The sequence below is a fragment of the Malaclemys terrapin genome, chromosome 4 (assembly GCF_027887155.1).
Source record: "Malaclemys terrapin pileata isolate rMalTer1 chromosome 4, rMalTer1.hap1, whole genome shotgun sequence".
Lineage (NCBI taxonomy): Eukaryota > Metazoa > Chordata > Testudines > Emydidae > Malaclemys > Malaclemys terrapin.
This window is the reverse complement of record NC_071508.1, coordinates 72,065,878-72,078,855: the sequence shown is the minus strand read 5'-3', so window position 1 is coordinate 72,078,855 and position 12,978 is coordinate 72,065,878. Positions and strand designations below refer to the sequence as shown.

The 12,978-nt window shown below is 41.0% G+C and overlaps 1 protein-coding gene across 1 annotated transcript in view; it reads left to right on the top strand.

The window, feature by feature from the left end:
• The first annotated feature begins 1,103 nt into the window (after positions 1-1,103).
• LOC128837039 (golgin subfamily B member 1-like) overlaps positions 1,104-12,978 on the top strand; it is a 73,955-nt gene continuing 62,080 nt past the window's right edge. The window contains exons 1-4 of the mRNA XM_054027861.1: positions 1,104-1,135; positions 6,970-7,027; positions 8,446-8,589; positions 9,876-10,025. Coding sequence (XP_053883836.1) covers positions 6,983-7,027; positions 8,446-8,589; positions 9,876-10,025 — 339 coding nt within the window. The 5' untranslated portion in view covers positions 1,104-1,135; positions 6,970-6,982. The remainder of the gene's footprint in view (positions 1,136-6,969; positions 7,028-8,445; positions 8,590-9,875; positions 10,026-12,978) is intronic.

Genomic DNA, 12,978 nt, shown 5'->3' with positions numbered 1-12,978 from the left:
ACTGAAGGCATGTTTATACATTTAAGCAATTAAATCATTCTGGGGCTATAAGTCTAGTTTGTTAGTAACTTCTCTCTAAACAGTTATCTGGTCCTGTTCCCCTTGATTTATTACCTCTTCTCCAGCTAGAAACATGCAAGCTTCATCATTATCGCTTGGTACCTGGTATGAGGAGGGGTTTGTAACTGATAACTGACTGTTTACACATTCCATGCATCTAGCTTTCGAGGTCAATTAGAGTTAAACATTGAAGAACTTTGGTTCGTCTAGGCCTAGTGACATCAACACTGTCAGCTTTGTGCTGATTGCACATGGTGTATATTTAGGTGCTGTTATATAAATAAAAAGATGGGTCCAGATACACAGGCCCACAAGGTGCTGAGACACAGCCGGCCTAGCTGGTGAGGAGGGCCTCCAGGATCTTGTAAAGGGATTGTTATCCCTGTTTGAGTGATGGGGAAACTGAGGTACAAAGTGGAACAGGCACTTAAGGTGACACAGTGAGTCTTCCCAAAGCTGGGACTAGGGTCTGTGAGGAACATCTGTTCAGCAAGGGAAAGTGAGGCTCCTGACTGCCCCATGACATGCCCTGGAAATCGAGTCTGGGGGATCCTAGCCCCGAGTAGGGTGACCAGATGTCCCGATTTTATAGGGACAGTCCGGATATTTGGAGCTTTGTCTTATATGGGCGCCAATTCCCCCCACCTGATTTTTCACACTTGCTGTTTGTTCATCCTAGCCCCGAGCCCCCTCCCTCCACACAAGTGTGGGAACACCCCCCTTCCCTTCTCCGCTTGACAGCTCCCTGCCCTGTACAAGCCCCACCCCCATGCCGGAGGCTCCACCCCCGGCAGCTTCCCTCCCCGCGCGCACTCCTGGGCGATGACGCGACTGGGAGCGGGGGCGTCTCGCCATTGGCTGCGCTCTGAGAGACGACGACGCGCTGACGTATGCCCGGCCGTGGTGCTGCTGACGCCGGGATGGTGGCGAGTTGTTGTCCCTGCCGCACCTGGGCCGGGCCGAAGAGGAGGAGCCGGAGCCCCTGCTGCTGCAGCCGGCACCGCCGCCCCTAGGGCCCGCTCCCCCTCCCCGGATACCCTCGCGGCCCAGCCCCTCCCCCCGGTGCGGCTCGCAGGTGAGCGGGGCCCGGATTCCCTCCCCCCTCCCCCGCAGGTGAGCCGGGCCCGGATTTCCCCCCCCCCCCCCGCAGGTGAGCGGGGCCCCGATTCCCTCCCCCACCCCCGGTGCGGCTCGCAGGTGAGCGGCACCGGGATCCCAGACCGGCCTGGGCTCAGCTGCAACGGGGGAGGGGGGGGGTGACTCCTCCTCAGCCGGGTCCTGCCCCGGCCTGCGGGGAGGGGCGGAGGTCGGGCTCCCATTGTCTGCAGCCAGGCCCTGTCCGCCCCGGGCAGTTTGCCCGCCCCCAAGGACATGGGTCGGCGGCAGCACTCAGCGGTGCCCTCCAGCTTCCTGGATCCTGATAATAACTCGGGACGCTCTTGTTGCGTTGCTTTGTGACGCCCTGGCATGGCAGGGACTGGCCAGTGCTGGAACAAGCGACTTCAGTACGCCCTGGGTTTACACCGCCACTAGGGAATACCCCTTCCTCTCCCAAACGTGGCATGTGGCTTGGAAACCCGGTTGGGGAGAGGGTGCCACTGTAGTGCAGCTGTTGCCTGGGTTATGGGCTCAGGCTAGAGCTGCAGTGGGCTCCCAGGACTGTGGTGTAGTTATGATTGAACAGGAAATATTCAGGAGATGTATAAGCCATTGCATCTGAGTTCCTGGAGCATCTCACAAAGAAGGGCATGCCCAGTGTAGCATGGGGGAAGGAAGCATTGGGGATATTGAGGGAAGGGAGACAGCAAGTGGAATTTCTCTTAGATTAAAACCTAAGTAAATCATAAAGCTGCATATGTTGCCCTGGGAGAGAAGCATCTCAGAGTCTGGTGGGTACTGAATGGCTTTAAACAGTGTAGAAGTTGGACTAAATTCAAGTCTTTGCAAGTGTGATTTGTTAGTGATGTAAAAATAAATCCGAGAAAGACGAAAAAAACACCAAATCCATGTTCTTTCCAGTGGAAGCCGATGGATCTAAAGAAGGATTTATAGATGGGGTGGAGATAGTTGGCTCACAGATTATAGAGTTCAAAGTGGAGTGGTGCCCGTTTGAGGATTTTGTTACCATACACACTTTCCAGGATTATAATGAAGGCTACATCTTTGTCATGGAAAACTTAAGGGGAAGCTAGGGTGAAAATGGGAGATATTAGAAAAATGTATTTCTATTCACATGCTCTGGTGTCCACTCAGTATGTTTCTATTTTTAATTAAAGGGACATTTCAACATGGAACTTTGCCAAGGGTTTAAAAAAAAAAGAATAAGTTACATGTAATGCCAGGCACTACACACCCACCTGAATTCCACTGTAGCTTTACAATTATATTTTCTTTTTTGAAACAAGTCTTTCTTCCCTTGCTTTGTTAAAATCCTGTATGGACAATGAAAGTGGGGTTACTATAGAGGAGAAATAATTAAACTAAATACCAAGTGCTATAAATTTCATACTGTGAACAAAGTGTTCTCTAATTTTTCAGCTATGTTAATTTAGGCTCTACTTGCAACTTGTAGTATGCTTGAATTCAGATGAACATATGTAGGCTAAAAGGACCAGTTTGAATAATTATCTCCCCTATTTACAAATAGTAAGCCCACATGTCATACCTAGCTTCTGACCCTCCTTTCAGAACAGTAAAAATGATACAAAACAATCAAAAATAACTTTAGATTAAAACATCACTGTTTCTCTTCATAAGCCCGTGTTCTGGGACTAAAAACTTGTTAACCTAAAGGGTATTTTACTTTTGTTCTTAGCCTAAGATTGAACTGTTCAGGCTGAAATCCTATTTAGGTATTAGTTTTAATACATTAAAAACAATTTTGTAGAGTTTTTAATATAGTGTGCAGAAATTTTTGAGCTTCCGATTTTCCATGACTATTCTCAATGAGGACAAAAGTCATTTGGCATTTGTGGAGAAATCTTGACTTGCAAATAACATTTGTTTGCTAACATACATACAGAACAGCTGTCCATTAACTGAACATATTTAAGGATGGCGCTCCAGATGTATGAAAACGTCCTGTGTTTCTGGTGCCCTACATGCTCAAATACATGTGACTAATTACTCCATGTATGTTAATGTAAGAAATATAAGAAGGTATTCAGAAATGTAGAATGCACCTTACTCACAAATATCTGAGTTTCCTTTTGCTGTGGGTTTCATAACCTTGAGTTTGCTGACTTCATTTATATTTTCAACTGCAATGTTGTCTTTTAACATATTTTTTTTTGGCGAAGTGGAGGAATGGCTGCCCTTGCAGGCAGCACCAAACTTAGAATTCACTGAATGTGGAGAGGATGGAAGCAAGATAATGCTATGGCAATGAACAAATAAGCTATTAAAAAGGTATATTTCCTCCTAAATTTACACATATCAAGTACAAAATAATGGATTTTTTTACATTAAAAACACTTAGGAGGGTCTTACTTACAAATTGCACCATTGTACATAGTGTGCTCCTTTGCTCTCACTGGTGAACAGGGAGAACTACCATTCACATCTATGGTTGGGATAGAAAGGAGTACCTTTATGGCATCATTTTTTGCCATCCCTGTATTTATGGAAGGGGGTCAGAGAGGAGCACATAATTCCCTGACAGCCCCTTGAGGACAATTAAATGACTACTACTCATGCGTATACAACTCTATCTGTAAGTGATATTTAGGGTTGGGGCAATTTTACAAATACATGAGTGACACTATACATATGCATACAGCACATGTGAGTGTTTGTAGGAGTGGGACCCTGCTTAGCAATCATTTCTTTCTGCTCCTCCCTCTCACGGTGTGTTATAGTAACCACTCAGTTAGAGCCATACTGCTTCTGTGTCTCAGTGGAGACCAATATGATGTCCCAGAGCCTGTAGGGAGGCACAGGCCTTTTGTAGTTTCTCCCAAGTTCTGTTAAGGTTTTGTGGGCTATTTTCCTGTCATAGTGGAAAGTGGTGCATAGTGCAGTTAAATCAAAGATGTCATCAAAGCAGAGTGCATGAGGTGAGGCAATAAGGACTGAAATGGATGCTGTACTGGGGCGGTGCGGAGATTTGAAAATGAGTGAGAGGAGTTTGGAATTGATATGGAAAGACCGAGGAAATCAGAACTTTTATAACTTCAGGAATGGTCACTAAGAACATTGGGGCCTATGGATAATTAATGTCCTGCATAGCAGACAAGCATTTGCTAGTTAAGGTCACATCTGAAAAATGCACACATGGTAAACTAAGTAGAGCTCCATTTAACTACTTTGGAAGGAGAAAAAATTGAGTTGTGTGTGCCAGGATTTGATTTTAAAGGGTTCAGTTCTTATAAACTTTAATATATGGAGATATACCCTATCTCATAGAGCTGGAAGGGACCCTGAAAGGTCATAGGAGTCCAGCCCCCTGCCTTCACTAGCAGGACCAAGTACTGATTTTTGTCCCAGATCCCTAAGTGGTCCCCCTCAAGGATTGAACTCACAACCCTGGGTTTAGTAGGCCAATGCTCAAACCACTGAGCTATCCCTCTGCTCCTTGATGCTCCTCCTCCTACAAACCATTTCTTCTGACTGATTTAAGAAAAACAACCCCGATCAGTATCTCCCAGTTGGACTGGATAGGTAAAGAGAGTTCAATTGTAAAGAGAGTCCAATGCAGCTGTGCTGCCCAACTTGTTTTGGTACACTTGCCCTTCCTGAAAGCCCCTTAATTAACATCCGTAATGTAAATAACATGTCAAAACTATTGGTCAGGGTATCCAAGGGGATGTGGTATGTAGTGAACTAAACTTGTTGCATCAGCCAATGCTTGTTGGGTTCTAAAGCATTTACAAGTAAAAAAAAAAAAAAAAAAAAAAATTACACACAGCCCCAAGCTACAATGAGCCAGATTCTGCCCTCATTGTACCCTTTCATGTTACTAGGAATGCATAGGTGTTACTGAGGGCAAAATTGGGTCTTGTGACTCAAGAGGGATGCAGGAAGGAGAGTTTTATACTATATATAAAGTAATGATATCCACATCCTTTTTAAAGCCAGAAGAGACTGTTATGATTCCTGCATAACACTCTGTGATTCCTGCTTCTAGCTCATCAGTGGTAAATGCTCAGCTTAATAACAATCTGTGCTCTCATTCTTCATTTCCTTTCAGATAAAGTATGTGCCAGCACTTTTAATAAATTGATCAGCTGAATTCAGAAGCGCAGCTGCTCTGCTGTGCTTTTACTGAAACCTGTGCATGCAGATTTGAAAAGGCAAAATACATTCCATTGAAAAGTGTTGCTTGTGGGGACAGGTGACTGAACAGATACAGTTTGGCTTCTCATTTGTTGTTGCAGCTTGAAGACTGGTCAAAGTGAGAAGTACAGCAAGATGGGTGGGAGTATTCTTAATGCAGGCCATCAAACCAAATCTGATAAATTATAGCACAGGCCTCTCTTGAAGACCTAACTAAATTCTGTCAGGCGAGTGAGACGTTCTTAGTGCTGCAGTACATATAAGTTGACATTTGAGCTGCCTGTACTGTGGGATTAGCTTTCATGTACATGCTGTCAAAATGGATCTAATAGGAAACATGCTTTAGAAAGATGTGATTAAATTCAGGAAGGCCTGTTCTTGCAATGTGTGGCAGAGCCATTAGTGTGAGTAATCCCTGCATCAAGGGGAAAAACACTTCAAGGGCCTTGAAATGTTTGAAATAGAGGAGCCCCAAAGCTGCATGGTATCAAGTTGGCTACTAAATTTAAAAATTACTTATAATTTAGGTATCAGGCTATTTGAAAGCTTGTGTTTGGGTCTGAACCAGAGAGGTGCTGAGCACCTACAATTCCTAGTTAGTGCCCTTCTCAAGATTTAGGCCCTTAGGCATATGAATGGGAGATGCTCAGTTGTTGTACAGTGTGATATGCCATAGTTAAGGCTACGATTTAGTCATGGGTATTTTTAATAAAAGTCACCTGTCCATGACTTATACTAAAAATACCTGCAATTAAATCTCGGGAAGGGAGATCACGGGGGGTGGGGAGGGTGCCGGCAGCGGCACCAGCTCCTGGGGGCAGCGGACAGTGGCTGCACTGGCTGGCCAGCCATGGACCGCAGCTGTTCCGGCTGGCCAGGCACCGCTGCCTGGGGCCGTGGCTGTTCCGGCCGGCTGGGGACCGGGGCTGCGGCTGTTCCTGGGGTCCAACTGACCCCCGAGCCAGCTGTGTGGGCAGCCCTGGGGTCAGCCACACTGGCCCCTGCAGAAGTCACGGAGGTCGCAGAAAGTCACAGAATCTGTGATTTCTGCGACCTTTGTGACAGACATGGAGCTTTAGTCACAGTGTCTTTATTTTTTGTGCACAGCAGTCTGTTCATTCTGTAGAAATATGAATTGGAATAATATTTGTCATACTGCAGAGGCAAATACAGCATGAGTCTAAGGTCAGGTTATATGTTAGCAAACTGAGTACAGTCTGTACCTTTTATTTGTAGATGGAAGTAGCACTAGTGCCAAAAAGTACTTTAAGGCACTTATATTTTTAAGATTGTCTTTTTCAAGTTTAATTTCTGAAAATATTTGGAACGATAATGTTGGTACTTTATGGCTTCCCTGTCTGCAGAAGTAACATAATGTACAAAAGAATTAAACAGCACTTTCTTAATAATCAATAGCAACTCGTGATGTGACTCGGGTGTCAAAGTTCCTATCAGGTTTCAGCAAATGCAATGAGATCCTGTTTTTTTTAAACAATATTAAATTAGCTTGAATTATCTTGAACTGAAAGGCCTGGAGAAAAAAATAGCAGAAAACAAGCCTGTTATGTGTACAGTTTTCTAAGTGGTACTAATATTCATAGCAATATAATTGTATTTCCTTATTCCTTCTCACAGCCATCTTGAAACTATGTGGAAATGGGGCACTGGAGATGATTCATCCCCTAAAGCAGTAGTAAGTATTAAAAAAAAAAACAAACAAACAAAAAACAACAACCTTGTAAGTGCTGACTTTTTAAAAAACTTGTGAATTTTGAAAATTTCAATTCAAGATGCAGTAATAAGTATCTGCTTTTTTGCAAGGACGGTGGTTTAATCTGCTTAACCTGTTCTTCTAAGATAGTCACTAAAGATCATGGTGGCTTCATACTCCCAGTCCTATTAGCTTCAATCCTCAGAGTCTAGCCATAACTACACTGCTCACCTTCAGTGTGTTTATCTTGACTTAAGAAAAGATCAGTAGAAGCCATGTAAACATTAAATCAGTCCGTTTTTGCAGCCTAGCACTTGGCTGTACAGATCATTAGTTGCAGTAACACGAGCAGAGAACCTCAAGAATTAAAATCATACTGACTATTTAAACATCAGTATTAGCTTTAAAATGCAAACTCTTGCGGCTTTTTGCCATTTTTCAGATTATTATATTTAATGGTATGACTCTTATAGCTTGTAATGGGAAGAATTTTTCTCTCTTCTGCTGAAAGTACTGCCAGGTATCTAAAATTAGGCAACATTCAGTGAAACTGTTAATCTCTTCTAGTAATGGGTAAAAATCTCTGTGTATCACTTCTCATCCCTCTATAAAAGAAAAGTTTCTAAAATCAACACAAATGGATTTTTAAAGTAACTAGTGCTGTAATTTTGTGTCAACTTTTTGAAAACAATTTTTTGTGGTAAGAGGGAGGAGAAATGCCTCTTTTCTCCCCTTAGTTTTTTTAGTTTTTAAGCTGTTGTTTTAAAACGGTAGGGTGGTGTGGATTCTTTAGATATTTTCAAGAACTCTCCCTTGACCCTTGTCTTGATAGGTGCAGGTGTTCCACCCACCGCCTAGATTTCTGCTGTCATGCCTTCTGTTGGCAAGTAATCACACTTAAGTTGAGAAGTTGAGGCTTCTAATTTTGCAGTGGAATTGATTGGAAATGAGAGATTTTTATTGTTTACGGTAGCACCTACAATGTGCTAGTTGATTTCCAGGCAGACAAAAAGGGACAGTCTGTGCTCCAAGGAGTTCAGAATGTAAAGACAGACACTCATACAGAGAGTAATGGAAGGGGAAAAACAAACAGGGATTTTGTTATCGTGTCAGGTTATAACAGCATAGTGTCCCCACTGTATTGCAGTACAGTTGGCACTGAAGGGAACAATCTGTGTTACAGAGATTTCAGTTACCAGGGTTTCATTTCAGTGCTGCTTCTGTGGCTCATATTTGACAAATTATCCTGAAGCTGTCTAGACAGTATGTTTAAGTTTTAAAAATACTACCCTCTGCCTAAATTTGATTGGGTTGGCTGAAAAGCTGACGACTGTGATTTGTGCACAGCCAGCATTGTCTGCACCATTTTGTCTGTTCAAAAGTATACTTAATGTCTGTAGGCTCATGGCTCGCAAGATGCAGCAAACATGTCGGTGGCTGATTTGACCGAACAGCTGACACGTACTGAACAGCTGGTAACGCAGCTCAAAGAACTTATCAGAGAGAAGGATAATGAACTTCGGAATAGAGATAATCGGTTAAAGGTATTGTGTGTACACATCTGTGTGATTGTCCGACTACAGAAGGAAATGAACTGCAGTCATGTTTTCTTGGGTGAATAAGCTGTTTTCCTAAAAACAGGCTTAAGAGTCAGTTATATCAATATTAGGGACTGAGGAAGCAGTGATCACAGTTTGCAGGTGCATGGGGATACATTACAGCTTCCTACCAATTTACCTCCTGTTTCCAGAATTTTTAACCAGCTTTGGGTATTACATAGACAACAAATGGTCCCCAAAAAAGAATAGATGCTCTTGATAAATGTGGGGGACTATTATCAGTTGCAAATTTAAGGTTGTGCAAAGCTGGACAGGGACTTTTTCCTCCTTTTAGGCTAATATTGTCCAAAATATTGTTTGGCATTTAGTTAGGATGCAGACTTATCCCAAACTGAGCTGCTTTAGATACAAAAAATTTTCCTCCAAATTTCCTTCAATCATAATTTCTGTATTCCTTATGGTACTGCATGTCACCCTGGATTTTTGGCCACAGTAAATGGAAGGAATTTATACTGGATGCCCTATATACTGTTGAGGGGTTTTCACCATTGACTTCTTCGATTAGAGCTCATATTTGTAGTGAGTTTTTGAAAGGTATGTTTTCACCCTTCTGTTTTAATGGGACATTTTCATATTAGTCTAAAAATAAGTTTCAAAATATGGCCTTTTACAAAACCTAATATTGAACAAAGATTTTTTTGTTTTTAAACAAATCAAACCAAACTATTTTAAATTAAACATTCCACTGCAGTGTTGTGAATCTAAATGTAGCTGACCAGAGGTACAAATGATCAAGTGACCAGCATTCATAATATCAGTGTAATATTTAGTTTGTCATCAAGGAAGTGGAGCACCTCATCCCACTTACATTGTCCGAGATGAGTAAAAAGCTGAGATAGTGTAAGCTGAGTCACTTGTCTTACAAAAATAGGGGCCTTTAGGTGTCTGCAGTGGGGCATCTGAAAATGAAGGCACTCCAAATCACTATTTACTTTTGAAGGTTTAGGCCTTGAAGTAGTATTACTAACAAAGGAAAGGAAACATTTTGTAATATATAATTTTTAATGTGACGCTGCCCCTTAAGTTACAATACCTCTAAGTTTCATAGTAGTCCAGTGCAGATACTTTGCAGTAATGAAAGGAATATTATCAGGCTGCCTTATAGTTGCAGGGCTTCTGGGCATGAAGTTAAAATGTTCTTGTGGAGGTAGGAGTTCTTGGTAACTGTTTTAGATTTATGATTTTATATATATGTACTCTGATGTTGGTAGGAAGAAAAAGAAGCTTCTGAAGCCAAGCTTTCAAAAGTAAAGCTGCAAAACAAAGCCAAGGTAACATCACTAAACTCACAACTGGAAGAACTTAAGAAGCAATTATCAGGATCAGAAGGACAAGAGAAAAAAGCAGAGGAAAAAAAAAGAGTGAGTTTGTCCTTCCATTTTTAAAGTTAGACTTCAGTTTACCGTGTTTCTGAAATCAGATCTGCATGGGTGGACTTGATTTTAAAATCCAGGATCCGAGATGAACTATTTGGGTCAAATTAAGGCTTTGTGTGTGTTTTCCATCCATCTTGTATATTCATCCACCCATCCACTTTTTTATATTTTTTTTACAAAAGTTAAGAACTGTTTCCATGGACATTCCATTCAAAATATAATGGAAACTATTTTTAAAGGAGTAATGATTCCTTTTGGATGTTTGCACTCCACATTTTCCTCCATCTTGCTAACACATGAGAACTAGAAAAGGAAATTGGTTAGAAAATAACTAGAGCTGTCAAGCGATTAAAAAAAGTAATTGTGATTACTCATGCAATTAAGAAAATTAATTGTGATTAATTGCGCAATTAATCACGCTGTTGAAAAAAATGGTATTCTATTATTATTTAATATTTTTCACATTTTCAAATATATTGATTTAAATTACAACACAATACAAAGTTTACAGTTCTCACTTCACATTTATTTTTGATTAAAAATATTTGCACTGTAAAAAAAATTGTATTTTTAAATTCACCTAATACAAGTACTGTAATGCAATCTCTCTATCATGAAAGTTGAACTTACAAATGTAGAATTATGTACCAAAAAACTGCATTCAAAAACAAAACAATGTAAAACTTTAGAGCCTACAAGTCCATTCAGTCCTACTTCAGCCAATCGCTCAGACAAACAAGTTTGGTTACAATTTGCAGGAGATGATGTTGCCCGCTTCTTGTTTACAATGTCACCTGAAAATGAGAACGGGCATTCGCATGGCACTGTCGTAGCTGGCGGCGCAAGATATTTACGTGCCAGGTGTGTTGAAGATTCCTATGTCCCTTTATGCTTCAACCACCATTCCAGAGGATATGCGTCCATGCTGATGATGGGTTCTGCTCAATAAAGATCCACAGCAGAGCGCACCGACAGATGTTCATTTTTATCATCTGAGTCAGATGCCACCAGCAGAAAGTTTTATTCTCTTTTGGTAGTTCGGGTTCTGTAGTTTTTGCATTGGAGTGTTGCTCTTTTAAGACTTCTGAAAGCATGCTCCACACCTCATCCCTCTCAGATTTTGGAAGGCACTTCAGATTCTTAAACCTTGGGTTGAGTGCTGTAGCTATTTTTAGAAATCTCACACTTCTTTGCGTTTTGTCAAATCTGCTGTGAAAGTGTTCTTAAAATGAACATGTGCTGGGTCATCATCTGAGATTGCTATAACATGAAATATATGGCAGAATGCAGGTAAAACAGAGCAGGGGGACATACAATTCTCCCCCAACGAGTTCAGTCACAAATTTAATTAACACACTACTGTATTTTTTTAACAAACATCATCAGCATGGAAGCATGTCCTCCGGAATGGTAGCCGAAGCATGAAGGGACATACAAATGTTTAGCATATCTGGCATGTAAATAGGTTATAACGCTGGCTACAAAAGTGCCATGCGAATGCCTGTTCTCACTTTCAGGTGGCATTGTAAATAAGCAGGCAGCAGTATCGCCTATAAATGTAAACTAACTTGTTTGTCTTAGCAATTGGCTGAACAAGAAGAAGGGCGGTGTGGACTTGTAGGCTCTAAAGTAGCAGTTCTCAAACTGTGGGTTGGGATCCCAGAGAGGGTCACGACCTCATTTTAATTGGCTCACGAGGGCTGGCATTAGACTTGCTGGGGTCTGGTGCTTTGGCTTTGGGCCCCCCAGCCTGGGGTTGTGGAGCTTCGGCTTTGGCCCTCCCACCCGGGATGGCAGGGCTCAGGCAGGCTCAGGCTTTGGTCTCCCCTCCTGGGGTCGTGTAGTAATTTTTGTTGTCAGAAGGGAGTCACGGTGCAATGAAGTTTGAGAACTGCTGCTCTAAAGTTTTACATTGTTTTGTTTTTGAGTGCAGTTACATAACAAAAAAAAAAATCTTCATTTGTAAGTTTGCACTACAGTACTTATATGAGGTGAATTGAAAAATACTATTTCTTTTGTTTATCATTTTTACAGTGCAAATATTTGTAATAGAAAATAATAATATAAAATGAGCACTGTCCACTCTGTATTCTGTGTTGTAATAGAAACCAATATATTTGAAAATGTAGAAAAACATCCAAAATATTTAATAAATTTTAATTGATATTTTATTGTTTAACAGTACAATTAATTGCGATTAATTTTTTGAGTTAACTGTAGTTAATTGACAGTCCTAAAAATAACTACTCGCAAAACTGAAGGGGTCTAGTCAGTTTTTATTATCCAAGGGCAAATGTGAAAACTAATACAATGGCAAATTAAATTAGATAAGAATCTTTCATTTCAATAATTGAAGTTTTATCATAAACGGGTTTAAAAATGTTTTAAAAAATATATCAGTATTTCTTTAAAACAGCATGATGTTTGGCACATTAGTACAATTGTTGTACATGCAGCTTGTAAAACAATTGTATTTAATACTTAAAAGATATTTTTTGTTTTAGAGAAATTAGACATAACTTTATAGGGCTAATAGATTTTATGCATGTCTTCCAAAGCATACATAATTTAACAGTTAACCTACTAATACAGTTGTGATCTATGATAAAGATCACTGGTCCTTGCTCGCAAAGCATATAATTAGGTTGTCAGATTTGTAGATGCATGGTTTGTGATTGTAAATTGTAAATAATTTCTACAAATTAGTTATCTAGGACTTTTTTTACAGAATTCCAGGTAGTAATGTTTTACTTCAGGATAGTTTGATATAGACTCAGTAACCCTTTTCCTCTTCTCTCTCTATCCCTTTCTTTTCTGTTCTTTCCTGGCTATGTGGGTTGTGCTTGCCAAGAGAAATGTGTGGACTTTTTTTACAGGATAATGCATGTCCATCCAGCATATGTGGTCAGCATGATATACTTAAACTTTGGCGGTTTTG